Source organism: Lasiodiplodia theobromae (genome assembly GCF_012971845.1).
Source record: "Lasiodiplodia theobromae strain AM2As chromosome Unknown scaffold_30, whole genome shotgun sequence".
Classification (NCBI taxonomy): Eukaryota; Fungi; Ascomycota; class Dothideomycetes; order Botryosphaeriales; family Botryosphaeriaceae; genus Lasiodiplodia; species Lasiodiplodia theobromae.
Genome location: NW_023336506.1, coordinates 324,330 through 339,242, shown reverse-complemented (window position 1 = coordinate 339,242; position 14,913 = coordinate 324,330). Strand labels below are relative to the sequence as shown.

The 14,913-nt window shown below is 55.3% G+C and overlaps 7 protein-coding genes across 7 annotated transcripts; 3 read left to right on the top strand and 4 right to left on the bottom strand.

Annotated features, from left to right (window-relative positions):
• Window positions 1-145: 145 nt before the first annotated feature.
• On the top strand, window positions 146-2,133 carry LTHEOB_9163 (Dihydroxy acid dehydratase; the record flags this gene model as incomplete). The annotated part of the gene is made up of 2 exons (XM_035518721.1): window positions 146-784; window positions 922-2,133. The coding sequence occupies 2 exons, from the start codon at window positions 146-148 to the stop codon at window positions 2,131-2,133; spliced, it is 1,851 nt and encodes a 616-aa protein (XP_035369193.1).
• Window positions 2,134-2,414: 281 nt separating this feature from the next.
• Window positions 2,415-6,916, bottom strand: LTHEOB_9162 (Neutral amino acid permease; the record flags this gene model as incomplete). Its single annotated transcript, XM_035518720.1, has 3 exons — window positions 2,415-4,001; window positions 4,201-6,624; window positions 6,677-6,916. The coding sequence occupies 3 exons, from the start codon at window positions 6,914-6,916 to the stop codon at window positions 2,415-2,417; spliced, it is 4,251 nt and encodes a 1,416-aa protein (XP_035369192.1).
• Window positions 6,917-7,758: 842 nt separating this feature from the next.
• LTHEOB_9161 (Pyridoxal phosphate-dependent transferase) lies at window positions 7,759-8,760 on the bottom strand (the record flags this gene model as incomplete). The annotated part of the gene is made up of 3 exons (XM_035518719.1): window positions 7,759-7,796; window positions 7,923-8,226; window positions 8,281-8,760. The coding sequence occupies 3 exons, from the start codon at window positions 8,758-8,760 to the stop codon at window positions 7,759-7,761; spliced, it is 822 nt and encodes a 273-aa protein (XP_035369191.1).
• Window positions 8,761-9,091: 331 nt separating this feature from the next.
• On the top strand, window positions 9,092-10,415 carry LTHEOB_9160 (Aminotransferase; the record flags this gene model as incomplete). The annotated part of the gene is made up of 3 exons (XM_035518718.1): window positions 9,092-9,124; window positions 9,184-9,641; window positions 9,701-10,415. 3 exons carry the CDS (start codon window positions 9,092-9,094, stop codon window positions 10,413-10,415), a joined length of 1,206 nt encoding a protein of 401 aa, XP_035369190.1.
• Window positions 10,416-10,431: 16 nt separating this feature from the next.
• Window positions 10,432-11,694, bottom strand: LTHEOB_9159 (uncharacterized protein; the record flags this gene model as incomplete). Its single annotated transcript, XM_035518716.1, has 1 exon — window positions 10,432-11,694. The coding sequence occupies one exon, from the start codon at window positions 11,692-11,694 to the stop codon at window positions 10,432-10,434; it is 1,263 nt and encodes a 420-aa protein (XP_035369189.1).
• Window positions 11,695-12,817: 1,123 nt separating this feature from the next.
• On the bottom strand, window positions 12,818-13,897 carry LTHEOB_9158 (CCCH finger DNA binding protein; the record flags this gene model as incomplete). The annotated part of the gene is made up of 2 exons (XM_035518715.1): window positions 12,818-13,497; window positions 13,573-13,897. 2 exons carry the CDS (start codon window positions 13,895-13,897, stop codon window positions 12,818-12,820), a joined length of 1,005 nt encoding a protein of 334 aa, XP_035369188.1.
• A 525-nt stretch (window positions 13,898-14,422) lies between these two features.
• LTHEOB_9157 (Oligosaccaryltransferase) lies at window positions 14,423-14,700 on the top strand (the record flags this gene model as incomplete). Its single annotated transcript, XM_035518714.1, has 2 exons — window positions 14,423-14,476; window positions 14,521-14,700. The coding sequence occupies 2 exons, from the start codon at window positions 14,423-14,425 to the stop codon at window positions 14,698-14,700; spliced, it is 234 nt and encodes a 77-aa protein (XP_035369187.1).
• Window positions 14,701-14,913: the final 213 nt, after the last annotated feature.

The following is a 14,913-nucleotide window of genomic DNA, read 5'->3' as shown; positions in this document are numbered from 1 at the left end:
GACGGAAAAAGAGCTACTTAAGCCATCCCTGCCCCGCAATCGCGTCATGCTGGAGTGAATTGGCCTACGACGCGCCGGGCGATTACGAATCCACGGCAGAAACAAAACTCAACCACACACAAGAAGGGTCAAAAACAACGAAGAAATGTCAAACCCATCTAAAGATGTCGCCTCCCTCCTATCAGACTACGACCTCAGCCAGCCACTCCCCACTTCGACAGGACTCCGCCAGGGCCTAACGGCGTACGGCGATGCACACTTCTCGCTCTTCCTGCGCAAAGCATTCATCAAAGCCGCCGGCTACGGCGAGGACGCATTATCGCGGCCCGTCATCGGCATCGTCAACACGGGGTCGGGCTTCAACCCGTGCCACGCCAACGCGCCGCAGCTGGTCGAGGCGCTGAAGCGTGGGATCCAGCTGGCCGGCGGCCTGCCCGTCGACTTCCCGACCATTTCGCTGCACGAGTCGTTCGCGAGCCCGACGTCCATGTTCCTGCGGAACCTGATGAGCGTCGACACCGAGGAGATGATCCGCGCGCAGCCGCTCGACGCCGTCGTCACCATCGGCGGCTGCGACAAGACGGTCCCTGCCCAACTCATGGGCGCCATCTCGGCCGCCAAGTGCCCCGCCTTGCCGCTCGTCACGGGGCCGATGATGCCAGGCAGTCATCGCGGCGTGAGGGTTGGGGCATGCACGGATTGCAGGAGCAATTGGGCCGCGTATAGGGCTGGGGAGATGGATGTCGAGGAGATTGCGGGGGTAAATGATGAGCTGGCGCCGACGGTATGCTGATTTCCTTTTGCACTTTTTCCGCCTTTTCTCCCTCTTCTTTTGGCAGACTAAGATGAGAGACGGAGAGATCAAGAAAGAAAGGTAGCCGAGGGGTTGGAAGAGAAAGTGATTCAACTAACAAAGGCTAGTCCGGCACGTGCGGTGTCATGGGAACCGCCAGCACCATGGCATGCATCACTGCCGCCCTCGGCTTGATGCCACTTCGGGGCGCCACTGCACCCGCCGTGTCTGCCGCGCGGCTGCGTATCGCCGAGGAGACGGGCAAGAACGCCGTCTTCGCAGCCACCAACAAGGACCGGCTCCCCCTCCTGCCCACTGATGTGCTGACGCGCGAGTCCTTTCTCAACGCCATCACTGTCCTGCAGGCCATTGGCGGCTCTACCAACGCCGTCGTGCACCTGCTGGCCATCATCAACCGGCACCCAACCCTGGCAGGCACCATCACCCTGGCAGACTTCGACGCCGTGGGCCGCCGCACCCCGCTGCTCGTCGACCTCAAACCCTCCGGCGCCAACTACATGACCGACTTCCACAACGCGGGCGGCATGCCCGCCCTGCTGCACCAACTGCGCCCGCTCTTGCACCTCTCTGCCCGCACCATCACCGGCGCCACCCTGGGAGAAGCCCTCGACTCGTCGGGCTTCCGCCCCTTCGCCGCATCCAGCCAGATCGTGCGGCCGCTCTCGGACCCGCTGTACGCGGCGTCGTCGCTCGTCGTGCTGACGGGCAACCTCGCGCCGCGCGGCGCCGTCATGAAGGCGTCGGCGTCCAAGGACCGACGGCTGCTGCAGCACAGCGGGCCCGCCTGCGTCTTCGCCGACGCCGCCGACCTGGCACGCCGCATCGACGACCCGGCGCTGCCCGTCACGCGCGACTCGGTGCTGGTGCTGCAGAACATCGGCCCGCGCGGCCACCCGGGCATGCCCGAGGCCGGCCTGCTGCCCATCCCGCGCAAGCTGGCCCGCGAGGGCGTCGCCGACATGGTGCGCGTCAGCGACGGCCGCATGTCGGGCACCGCCGGCGGCACCGTCGTGCTGCACGTCAGCCCCGAGGCGAAGGAGCTCGAGAGCGTGCTGGGCATCGTCAGGGACGGCGACGTCGTGAGGGTCGACCTGGAGGGCCGCCGGCTGGACGTTCTGCTGGGCAACGACGAGATCCGCGCCAGGATCGAGGAGAGGAAGGAGATGGAGAGGAAGCGGGAAGAGGCCGAGGCTGTGGACGCGACGGCTGCGGGAAAGCCGAGGCAGGTGAGGAGGGGCTATAGAGCCCTGTATGATAGGTCTGTGAATCAGGCAGATGAGGGAGCTGATTTTGACTTTTTAACTGCGCGGGGAATATGAATGGGTTTCCACACTTATCGTGGAAGGAAGAAGAGTGGCCTTTGGAAGTACTTGGCGTTGCAGAAGAAAGTGTGCACATAGCACGGTAAAGGCTGATTAGAGAATGCTAAATACAGAAGCAACAATATAATCAATTTCTAAAAAGATATTACACACAAGCAAACAGCAGCTAGATCTATTCAAGAACGTTAGAAACCCGAATATAAATCAGTTCGACTAGAGACAAGCAAGTTGCGCCAACGCGTTGACCATCTCTCTGCCAAAAAAAAAAAAAAGTGACTTCAAACGCAGTATTTCGATTTGACATCTTGTTTCCAGTCCTCAATCTTCTTCAGCTCATTTCCCACGCGGACGTAGTCCATGGGCACCGCTTCGACTTTTGGCACCACCAAAAACTCGTGACTTTGATCGCACAGGCGCTGCTCGATAGAGTCATCCGGACTTTTCAGTTTATGCACACAGTCCGCACAGAAGATGGTTCGGATGCAGTCCCGGCAGATGTGCATATCGCTTACGTTCGTCCACGGATATTCGCAGTTGTCGCAGGACGACTTCAGGCGTCCTCTGAGATACCTTATCTCGGCAACCTCGTGCGTAGCGTCCGGACTCACCCCTTCTCTTTCCAGGGGACCGATGAGGAACTTGGCAGCAAGGGCGTTGGCGTCATCGTCCATGTGGCCGAGCGTGTTGGAAAGCGAGGTGTACCCTTCCCAGTCCTTTTCCGGATCAGCGTCCCAGAGGATGTTCAGCGCAGGACCGACGTGCTTAGCCGCGAGCCTCATGGCGTTTTCGCCCAGCTTTTCGGCGAAACCCCCATCCTTGGTGTCCTGCTTGGCGAGGTGATAGGCGCGGGCGAGCAAGACCTCCTCGGACCCAGTCCACTGGAATTCCCCGCACTTGCGCTGGACGAGCGTTTCCAGCTTGGAAACGTAAAACCAGCCAGCAGGCGTCTTGTTGAACTGGTGGTTCCTGGCGAGCTGTAGGTATACCGAGGACAGCTTGAACGAGGTGATGCGCTGGATGTGCGAGCCCGGCGGGATGTCATCGTCGAAGACGTTCCGCTCCCAGATCTCAATCGCTTTCCTGGTGTCCTCCCATTCTCTATCCTTCTGATACCATAGCGTCAAGCCGTAGTAGTGACGTAGGTAGAGCAGAGTCTCAGAACCTGATTCGCAGGCCTCCACTGAATCCTCGTAGGCCTTCTTGACCAGTTCGAGCCTGTTCTCTTTTACCGCTGCAAAAGTGACATCATGATGGAAGCTTGGTGATTTGGCAAGATCCAAAAATAGCGTCTTGAGAAGCGGTCCTCCGTTTTGTTCCCCGTTTTTCCTATCTTCAAGCAGTCGGACGATATCAGAGAATTTCTCCAGGCGCTTCATGCAAGATATTGCCTTCCCGATGGTCTCAGAGTGAGCTGGACAGCTCCTGAGGAATTTTTGATATGCGTTCAGAGCGCATTGCAGGGGATCTTTTTCCTCATTAATCTCAGCATGAAGATATATGATCTCTTTCCAGGATGTTCGGAGGTCCTGTTGAAGCCGTCCATCAGAACTGAATTTCTGCATCACAGGATCAAGGGAAGCAACAGCGGCGGGATTATCGCCTTGTACGTGCTTCTTGCGTGCGATACACCAGTGTTTCATCCAGCCATCAGGGTTGCGGCTATGAGCCTCATCGATGGCTTCGTCGTAGTATTGAAAGCGCATGAGAGTATCAAGAAGCCGCATATCCGCTACCGCACTGCTCTTGAAGGATCCTATGGCAGATTTCGCATATTCCAGAGCTTTGTAGATGTCAGCAAGAGATGGTGCAACTTTTTCTGAATCTTCGTGACTCTTGCGCTCGGTCTGCTCAGAGCCTTCAGTTCTCTGTGATACAATCGTTAGCGAAGTTCATAATATGTTATTTTTCGGGAAAAGCCTTGAAGCTTTTGCAATTTTCTGGCACCGATTCCCTCCAAAGATAATACGCTGACAAGGATCGGAGGGATGAAAACCTCTGGCCAAAACGTAATAATGACACTTGCATCGCAATCGTGCGGGATGGAAGGACATAGGAGCCACTTACCCTTTGAACGAATCCCGAAACCCACCAGAAAGTTTGGGCAACATCCCAATCTTGAAAAAGAAGCCATTTTTCGGCAACGAGCCTGGTAGTGTCGACAAAAAGGTCTCCGAGGCATCTGGTGCCGTAAATAATCCCGTTTATGACGTCCTTTTCGGCAGGACCGACCCCAGCAATGACTTCTGGATCTTTGAACCACTGCAGGGTTATTCCTGCCAAACTGCTTTTGTTCTGCTTTGACGGGTGATAGAGCCACTTGTGCCGGACCTTTTCTATTCTGTCTGGCGTGAGCCAGCCTTCAATGCACTTCCTGTCCTTGAGCAAGCTGAACAGCAACCCGCCAATACTTTTCCTCCTCTTCACATCGATGCAGGCGAGCTCCTCCGGTCGGATTTGTGAAAGATGCCAGGGAAGTCGCGAAATGGCAATTTCAATGAGAGGTTCAGACTCGGCCTTTCCCTTCTTGCTTTTGGGGCAGAGTGCCTGCAAGCACCTGAGGATGATTCTTGAGTGGCCATCCACCGGATCAAACCCTATCTTCTTGGCAGGATTGCCTCGGAGACCTTCAAAGAATTTTTGAAACCCGAACTTCCGATAGACCTCTTCATCACAGAAAGCCGAGAGGAATTTCTCGACCATAGCGACTTCGAGATGATGAACAGGGCAAGAAGGCCCATGGGAAGCTGACCCAATGATTGGAGATATCACCGCCGAAAGACCGTCTTGCCACGCGGTGACATCTTTGGGTTTCCGGGAGTCTTGGCCACTCTTCTCTTTCTTGAAATACTTCATTGTATGATAGGAGCGCACGAGCATGCCATCGACTTCTAACAATGGCGCGTACCTCTCCGTTATCAAATTGCGCACCGACTTCAACGGAGTTTGCTCGTCTTTGAGATAGAGAACCGCTTTCAATTGCTTCGTCGTCGGCCAGTCGTACTTTGGTAGAACAATCCAGGGAAGAATCTCGTTGAGGTTTTCGACCTCATGGTATGTCAGCGCCTTCTCCATATTGGCTAACTGGAGCTCGATTCTCTCTTCTCGTGACACCTTTAGGCCGTGTGGCTCTATGATCCGTCTGATGTCCTGCACTCCTCGTGCGTTGCTGATTTCTTTGAGAGTGAGATTCAGGTTCTGGTAATCGCCGTCGGTGTTTTCCAGGAGAGCGTTTTGGACTTGCTGTTGAAGTTCCTCACTGTCGGGCGTTTGGTCCCATGTCCTGCTGATCTCCCCCATCTTCTTCGAGATGAAAGATCGGAGGTCTGGTTCGTTGTGCTCACTGACGGTTAGCTCCGTCGTTTGAGATTTGGTGTCAAAGTGTCTGCTGAGCTCGGCGAGATCAGACTTTGTGCCCGTCAGGAGGAACCTGATGGATGACCGCCCGTTGTCGAATGATGAAACATCTTTGACAATACGTGAGAACTCGATATAACCCTCAGTGGCATGCCCTATCCCGTCAATGACGATGAATACCTTGCTCTTGACCTGCGAATGCTCCAAGTAATCCAAAATGGAATCTTTCCAGAGTGTGTGAGTCTTGGATGAGGGCAGGTGCTGTACTTGTTCACACTTCCGTGCAAAGAATTTTGCAAATGGCTTGTTGACTTTGTTGATGGATAATTGCCATAGTATGGCGCGCAAGGCGTTTCTCATGGAGTTGGTCTCCCGTTCGTCCTTCTTGAAGTAGTAATAGGCGACGAGTCTTTTGAGATCGGGATCGTTGGTCCGTTGCTTGAGCAGGTGATGGACGACAGCGGCGCATAGGTAGCTTCGGCCATAACCATCGTCGGCTTTTAACGCAAACACGGCAGGGGCTGCGGATGCTCCGCTGTTTTCCCAATCCCTGAAGTCCTGTCTCTTGAAAAGCCAGTCTCCGGTCGAATCGGCAGTGTCATTCCAGATGGCAGTCTGTGTGTCATGCCAGCTGTGTTTGGTAGCGCCGATGCCCAAGGCAGTCTTGATCGTGTCCAAGCATTGATCCATGTCTTCCTGGTCCTCCTTACTTTCCAGACGCTTGAGGAAGCCGTGCATCTCGTGGACTTCGATAAAGCCGAGAGTTTGGAGCAATCTCAACTCCTCCTTCTCGAGTCTTTCCATCTCCTCGAACTTCTCTGAGACGCCATCGTCAGCGCGGACTGCTGCCTTAGCCAAGCGCTTGAGTTTGCCTTCTTTGGACTTCTTTGTGAAGTGGGTGCATATCCAGATGAAACATTGCAGGCGTTCGTGAATCACCCTCTTGACTTTGCTGAGTCGAGAATCAGTGGTTTTGTGGAGCTGCTCAGAGCTGTGGTAGATGTCGAAGCACTCCAGGAACGGTGCAATCGCATCAAAGAGCTCTGTAATCACTGCCCGCTGTTTTTCGTACTCCCAGCAGGTCTCAACAAGGTAGGATACTGCAGTGAAGCAGAGTATACCAGGCGGAAATACCTGAATGTGAAGTTAGTCATTTTTACCGTGGAAAGAAAAGAGAAGAACGGACATGGGATGCGCTTGATGCGATCAATTCGCTGAGAGCTGTGATGCGATCCAGAACCAGCCTGACACTTTCTCGGCGTGCTTGCCGGTTGCTTTGGTTGTCGTTTGTATCGCGCATTTTCTTTAAAACGTCTTCAATCTTCAAGGGAGGTCCTCGAAGATCCATACCAGTAGCCTTCCGGTAGCTATCTGCTGCCTCACTCCACATGTCCTCGAGAGACTTGTCTTCTTGGTGATCCCCCATTCTGGCTCACAAAGCTAGCTGGAATCTCGGATGAAGTGGTGTGTCGGGCGTGGAAGATAAACGGAAGATTTGGACTCAGTGCAGCCTTGTTGAAGCTGAATATGAGGCTGAGCCGAGTTGGGGGCCGACTGAGGTGGGGTTGCACATACTCTCATGTAGCTGCAAGAGCAGGGATGCGCATTTCACAAGGACAGTCCCCTCTCGCAGCCGATGACTAGCGTGGATTGTTTCTTTTTCTTTTTTTTTTTGCTCATGTCATGGGTAGTTGAAGCTATCGTCCGGACGTGTATTTAGAATTTATAATTCGACATTCTCGTCCGGACGATAGCTTCAACTACCCACATATGTTAATTTTTTCTAAAGCCCTGCTATTCTTCGCGCTAGCCATCGGCTGCAGCACCCCTCTGGAAAGAAGCTGCAGGTCGACGTGAAGGAGCATTCCCGCCGATTATTCATCAATTAGCGCAGGAGCCTTGCTAATACACGAGCCAATCGTCTCACACCCTCTTCCAGCCTTTCTTCATCCTCCCACATGAAGCAGAGCCTCACCCTGTCGGACATGCAGCAATCTGAGACTGCGAAATGATTACCCGCTGCAATCAATAGATTCTCCTCGTCCAGTGCGGCGTCAGCTACGGCGCAAGCCGTAAGCGGCTCGGGAAGTTTGAGCCACACAAAGTAACCCCCGCCCACCCGGTCGAATGAGGCTCCAAGAGGACTCAAATGCTTGTATATGGCAGAAGAGAGCGCCGAACATCGCCGAGAACAAGCAGGAACAAGTGTATTCTTCAAGTGTTCTGCGATGGATCCGTCTGCCAGCAGGCAGTTGATGAAGGTTGACATTAGCTGTGATGGCGCTCCACCGGAGCGCGTGGATCCGCTAGAGTCGGATTAGCACACATCGAATTAGAACAGTGGCCGAATTCTTACGCTTGTGAGAGTCCATAGATGAATTTCTCAGTCCCCTCGGCCCAGCCCACCCGACACCCAGGCCCAGCTATCTTACTGAAGCTGCCGTTACTGACAACATTGCCAAAAGAATCATGCGGTCCGCCATCCAAAGCTTTGTCAATATCCACGATCCGCGGGAGTAGTGAAGTAGCCTCGTCGTTACCTGGGTTCGCCGAAAGAAAGTCATACACGTCGTCACAGAGGACAAGAATATCGTACTTTCGCGCAAGCCGCACGAGGGCTCTGCGGGTAGCTTTGGGCATCGTGACGCCAGATGGATTTGAAAAGGTTGGAACGCAGTAGATAACATGGCTGTATATCTTTCTGTGAGGCGCTGTGGGCTTCGTTGGTGGCTGTGTCTGGGCCCGCGTATGGTTAGCCCCCACCGCTCGGAGTGTGTCAAAATCACATACCTTTTGATGCCACTGCCTTTCAACGTCCTCCATGGCATTCTCCAGGTATGCGAGGTCAATCCCGCCCAGCTCAGCATCATCTCCTCCAGGGATGCCTCGGATTCTTCCATCCCCGAATCCCGCGTCCTCAAAGATCCGTCGCGCCAGATAGTATGCGGGCTCGACCATCCAGACACATCGTGCCACCGCGGGATCTGTGTATACCTGGAGAATGCAGGCTATGTTCTGACTCGCACCTCCGGTAATGCAAATGTGCTTCAGAGATACAGGCTCCGCCGGCAGGTAAAACTCGGTCATCCATTTTGCAATGTTCTTCCTTAGAGGCTCGTAGCCTTCGTCCGGACCGTAGCCAAGCCCCGGAAAGAATACATTTGGATCAGATAATGCTGTGACTGCAGCGTCCTTGAGCAGGCTGACAGGAAGGAGGCTTGGCGCGGGCCAGCCGGCAAAGAGATCGATGCGGTTGTTCGGAGGAGACATTGAAGAGTGCAAAGAAATGAAACACTTGGACAGCAAGATACGGAGATAGGACTGAAAGTTTTTTCTCCTTGCCAATGCCAAAGTAGCCAGAAGTTTCCTGATAGCTGACAACCTTTGGGAGGAGATATACTAACCTAATCGGGCAGTATATGCGATTCGACCAATCACGACGCTCTGTTCTCACCTAGGTACGGTAGACTGGTCCACTGCCTGTCAAACCTGTCAACCGCAAGGCGCGCTGCGGCTGGCATAAAACGTGCCTTCCGCGGAATATTGCCGCTTACTGCTCTCTCAACTTTCCATTCCCCCTCAGCGTCCAACTCCGGTAAAAATGGTCCAAATCAAGCAGTTCGCCATCGAGCGCGTAAGTCGTCAAAGCAGTAGTCTCCTGGACCCTCTTGCTGATCAGATATGCTCTTTCAGTGGATGGATGACTACGAGCACAGCGCGAAGCTCAACCTCGCAGAGACCTGCTGCGCCTCCATTTCCCTGCACGATCTGCAATCCCTCTCCTCGGCCGAGTCCTCAAAGGCCATCGTAGATTACTCGCAGAAGCAGGTGTACGGCGCCATCCGAGGTACCGAGACCTTGCGCTCCAACATTGCAGCACAGTTCATCCCGGAAGGGGCGCGCCTGAACGCCGACAACGTCCTCATCACGAACGGCGCCATCCAAGCCAACTTCCTGGCTCTTTACACCAATGTTGGCCCGGGTGACCACGTAATTTGCCATTACCCAACATACCAGCAGTTGTATTCAGTCCCCGAGTCTCTCGGTGCCGAAGTCAGTCTCTGGCGGGCGAAGGAGGACGATGGCTGGCGCGTGGATATCGACGAGCTGAGAGCCCTAATCAGGCCCAACACCAAACTCATCATCATCAAGTGGGTGCACCAGCTTTTCAATCAGAAACGTTGCTGACCCATGGCCACCAAAAAACCAGCAATCCACAGAACCCCACCGGCGCAACCCTCTCGCGCACCGTCCTCTCCAGCATCGTCGACGTCGCGCGCGAGCACGCCATCTTCATCCACAGCGACGAAGTGTACCGCCCGCTCTTCCACTCCCTCAACGACGATGAAGAGCGCCCCCCTTCCATCCTTGCCTTCAACTACCCCAAGTCCCTCGCCACCGGCTCCATGTCCAAAGCCTTTTCCCTCGCCGGCATCCGCCTCGGCTGGATTGCTTCGCCCTCGCCCGCGCTCATCGACGCCTTCGCATCCGCCCTCGACTACACCACCATCAGCGTCTCGCAGCTCGACGACGCCGTCGCTGCCTTTGCGCTGAGCGAGGCCGTCGTGCACAACCTGCTCGCTCGCAACGTTGCGCTGGCCCGCTCCAACCTCGCCCTTGTGTCCGCATTTGTTGAGGAGCATAAAGCGACGTGCCGCTGGGCCAAGCCGACGGCGGGGACGACGGCGTTCGTGCGCTTTGAGAGAGATGGAAAGCCGGTGGATGATTCGGAGTTCTGCAAGAGGGTGTTGGAGAAGACTGGCGTGCTTCTCGCGCCAGGCAGCACGTGCTTCGGTGAGGGAGAGGTATTCCAGGGGTTTGTGAGGATTGGATATGTTCAGGACACACAAGTGATGGTGGACGGGTTGAATGCTTTGAGGGCCTTTATGAGAGAAGAATTTGCAAAGGTGCCCTTGGCTGCATAGTGTCAAGTGCCAGTCTCTAGAATAGGACGAGATCGAGACCGGATTTTTGGAGATAGATGTCCCACCGGAGTGGACTGCTAGAAGACCAGTAATCGAGTAAAACTTGCCTAGCACGCGTGTAGTTGCCCATACCGAGAATCTGCATGTTGAGCATCCGGCTGTTAATAATTTCTTGTTCCCAGATTTCGTCAGTCTCGCAGCCAGCGCTGAAAATGGGCCAGATAACGAGTATGTTTGCCGTTGATGACCTTGGGATATCGTTGACCGCAGAGAGAATATTGGAGATGTCTTCCCGAACCTTGGCATGATCTTTCGGAAGGCACGTCACGCGACGGTGGAGATGCAGTAAAGAGGCGTGAAAGAACGCCATGTTCGTGCTTCGGAGCTCTCTTGCTTTCTGCTCTCCGTGAGAGCCGTTCTCATGGTTAGAACTGTGGGCAAGCGACAGAATGTCTGCCTCAATCTGCCGTGCCTCTTGAGACAGGCAATGATTAGCAGCGTCACCTTGTTCGCCCACATCCCCGTCCGCATAAACGCTGGGAACCATCTCTTCCCGTTGCGTCGACCTCGCTAACCTCCCAATTCTCACCATGATTGGCATCAACTCCAACCTGTACCCGCAGAATTCGTCCACCATGCCATAATGCCTCTCACCCGCCCCCATCTCCTCCACTAATGCCCAGCACCCCGAATCATCCGGATCTTCGGCCCCCTCAAACCCCGACACCCTCGCCACCGTATCCATCGTCGCGAACCACCTCGCCAAGAATCCAGCAAACGAATCATCGACGACTGTAGCGGAAGAGCCCCTCTTTCCACGCGCCTCCTCCCTTTCTCTTAGGATCAACGCGTTCAATAGCTCCCGCACGCCGGAGAGGTGGACGCGCCACCACCGACGGGTTCTACTGCCATCACCCGCAGCACCGGCATCGATGCCGTCGCACACATCGTTGGTACAGAGCGCCATGGCCGTCATGGCCGTCTCAGCCCGCGCGACTCGGCCCGGGTCGGCCATGGCGGCGCGCAGGCCCGCGACGGCGAGGTACGTGAACTTGAGGGCGGCTTCCGGGACGGCTGTTCGCGATCCGGAGGACGGGTGCGAAGATGCGTTGGATCCGGCCCCGGCAGCGACGAGGCGGGCGTGGTGACTGCAGGCCGAGGCGAGCAGGGCGTGGAGGAGGTGCGGCGTGTGCAGCGCGGCCGAGACGAGCCGTTGCGTGAAGGCTTGCGGCGCGAGCGGGAAGAGGACGGGCGCGGTTTGCGTGCCAAAGTGGTGCATGAAGAAGCGGGCTGTGGAGAAAGATAGGGAAGGGGAGGCGATCAGTGTGACTTGCTGCGGCATTCCCGAAGCAAGCGCGTTGAAGTGCGCGAGAGTGACGGTGGGGGGTTCGCGCTGCTCATGAGCAGGCCCCGTAGCCTGTCGTGTCCTCCCACGCGGGCTTTTGGCGACGATACATCTTAAATCGTATTTGCATTCCTTGGGATAGCGGAGGCACCGGGAACATACCGGTCTCTTCAGATCGCACTACACGGGACCAGTTAGTACGGGCCGCACTCATTGTAAAGTGAAAGCTACTTGCCTTGACTTTCTTCCGTCTACACTCAGAGCAACCATCACGCCGCCTGCGTGGGCTTCCAAACGAAACTCTTTGCATGCTATCTCGATGGCAAACCAAACACTAGCCCAAGATTGCCGAGTGGAGAAGCAGATGTTGCTATGTAATGTTCAAATGTCAAAGGGCGTTGATGACAACGGCAGATCTGCGGCTATGAAGGCTTTCCTTCACGTGAATATGGCGGGGAAGAAAGCCTGTACATTCCCTTCTTGCAGCCGATGGCTAGTGTGGATTTGTTTTTTGCTCATGCCATGGGTAGTTGAAGCTATCGTCCGGACGAGAATGTCGAATTACCCACGTATGTTATTTTTCTGAGGCAAAGCTGTCTGCTGCGAGAGGGGGTTGTAAGGAGTAAATCATGCAGACTGGACGTTGCTGCTGGAAGAAGCCTGAGTCTCAGATAGTATATTAGTGAGATATGGATGAATGGTATCGATTTTGCAGGATGATGGGTCGAGCATATCCTCTGGTCGACCTGCGCTCTCTCTCTACATGCCTTCTTTGATCTTCTGGCGCCCATCATGATGCATTCTCGCTCTACACAGAACGCAGATCGTATTCATATGTTCCCCCAATCGACCTTGCCTGTTCAGCAGAAGGTCCCCGCAGAAATGCTGACACTCATGATCTCAAAAAAAAAAAAAAAGCACAACCAAGACGCCAAAATAGAGGAATACTGATGAATAGTCCCAAGGCATCATCGTCGCGCGCCCTTTTTGTATCGACACCAAACCCAAAAGCACACTGCACACTCCAAAGTGACAGCCAAAAGACAAGAAATATAACTTAAGCTGGAATACCACCCATCTCGGCCAGTCGCTCTTCTTCCTTGGCTTGGCGTGCAGCCTCGGTTTCTCTTCGCAGAGCCTCGAGGTTGAAGACGCCATCGTCGTCGTCCGACTCGTCCTCGCTGTCGTTCTCCCAGCCACCCTTTTCGAAGAGCGCACGGCCGGTTGCCTCCTTGAGCTTCTTGGCCTCCTCTTCGGCCGCCTTCTTGTCCATACGCTCCTGCTTCCACTTGGCAAAAGTCTCGGCAGTAACGGGCGTCCCCGGGCCCGTGAGCTTGTGGCGCTCCGATTCCAGGAAGTCTTCGAGAGTAAGCGTGTTCATGGGGTTCTTGTCCTGCAATGCCTTCTCGGCCGCGCGCTGCTCCTTGGTCTTGATGACGAAACCTGGAGGCAGAGCGTGCCTATACATGCACTTGTCGCCGCCGTTGGGGCACGTCCAGAACCATCCGTACTTCTGGTTCTCGATCGCCTCGATGAAGAACTTGCACACCTTGTCCGTAGTCGTCCGCGGGTTTCCGTGCTTCGACTTGACAACGTCGCGCAGCTTCTCCTCGTCCCACTGAGACATATCATCGTTCTTCTTCTCCTCGTCCTCACCCTCGCGCGTATCTGCGTACAAGGATTTCTTCTCCGTCTTGCGCTCAATGGCCAGATCGTGGGAGAACTTGCATTTCTTGCCTGCAGCCTCTCAAATTAGCAAAGAAACCATGCTTCCCGCATATGCCCATCGGGAAGTTAGTCCCAGAGACGCACCTTTGTCGCAGTGTCCCTTCTTGAAAAACTGGCACACGATCGTCTTCGGATCCACGCCGAACGGCACCTTCTGCGTCTGCACCGGCTTGAACAGCTCCGCCGCCTCCTTGCGCGCCTGCTCGGCCGCCTTCTTCTCAGCCTCGCGCTGTGCCTTTTCGGCTTCCTTGCGTTTCTGGTCGGGCGTCTTGGATGATGATTGAGCCTGTTGGATCTGCTTGATCTGTTTTTGCGCTGCGCCGCCCTTCTTGTTCTTCATGCCAAAGGTCTTGTCGACCGTGGTCTTGGAGGCCTTGGGCTGGTTCTTGTCCTGCTTCTTGGGCGGCATGGTGGCGGTGGTCGAGTTTGTGCCTGGCTTAATCGAACGTTAAGGTTTGTGGATCGGATCGCCGCGATCGAGGGCGCACGTGTGAGAGACAGATGGCGCGCTGGAAGAGGGGGATGCAGCCCAGGGAGTGTGGGTGTTCTTGGGAAAATATGAGGAGACGGGTGGTGTCGACGTCGGACTCGAAGGTTGCGAGGCAAGCTGCAAGGCAGGGTGCGCAAAGGCAAAGATTCAGACGATGACGGAGGCAAGCTGATTTGGTGGGGGCACTGGCGCCGGGCCCGCTGCGGAATAGTTAACCCGATCGCCGAAGCAAAAGGCTGTCGAAAGTAAGGCGACGGCGCTCAGTTGGCTCTTGCGTGCTGGCTGCTGGAATTCGTGGCCGCCCGCGCTTACGACTGCTGGCGACAGGGTTGCGGTTGCAGCTGGCCGGAGCTCGACAAGTGAACAGATACATCAATTGCTCTCCGCACATCCACCCGCTCCCGCCACACCGCGACGTCGCTCTTTATTCCGCCGTATGCGTGCATGTCCTTCGCCTGCACCAAGTCCTCGCAATTGACCGAAAATCACAGAGCCAGAGTCCGCAAGACCCATACGTTCCGCGCACCCCCCGGACGCGCAAGCAATCGGCCACCATGATCACCGACACCTCCCTCTACACGCTCGCCATCTTTCTTGGCAGCGCTGCCATGCTCATGATCGTCCTCTACCACTTCCTCGAGGTCAACGCCAAGGAGGGCGAGGCTCTGTCCAATGCTCGCAAGGCCGACGCCGTTCCCGCCGCTGGCAAGGCGAGGAGCTAGATTGCATGGTCACCTTCGTGATGGGAAAGGGTTTCACGCCGGAAGAGTCGGGTCCTGTTGCACGCCCTGCGAATACTGGAAGGCGACTGTCAGGGTCACAGTGGACAAGATTGGAGGATGGCGCTTCATCTAGCGTGGAAGATGCCAAAAAAACGGCAATTGAGGATACCAAGTGGAAACACTGATTGCAAGGCGTTGGTGGAATATTAATCG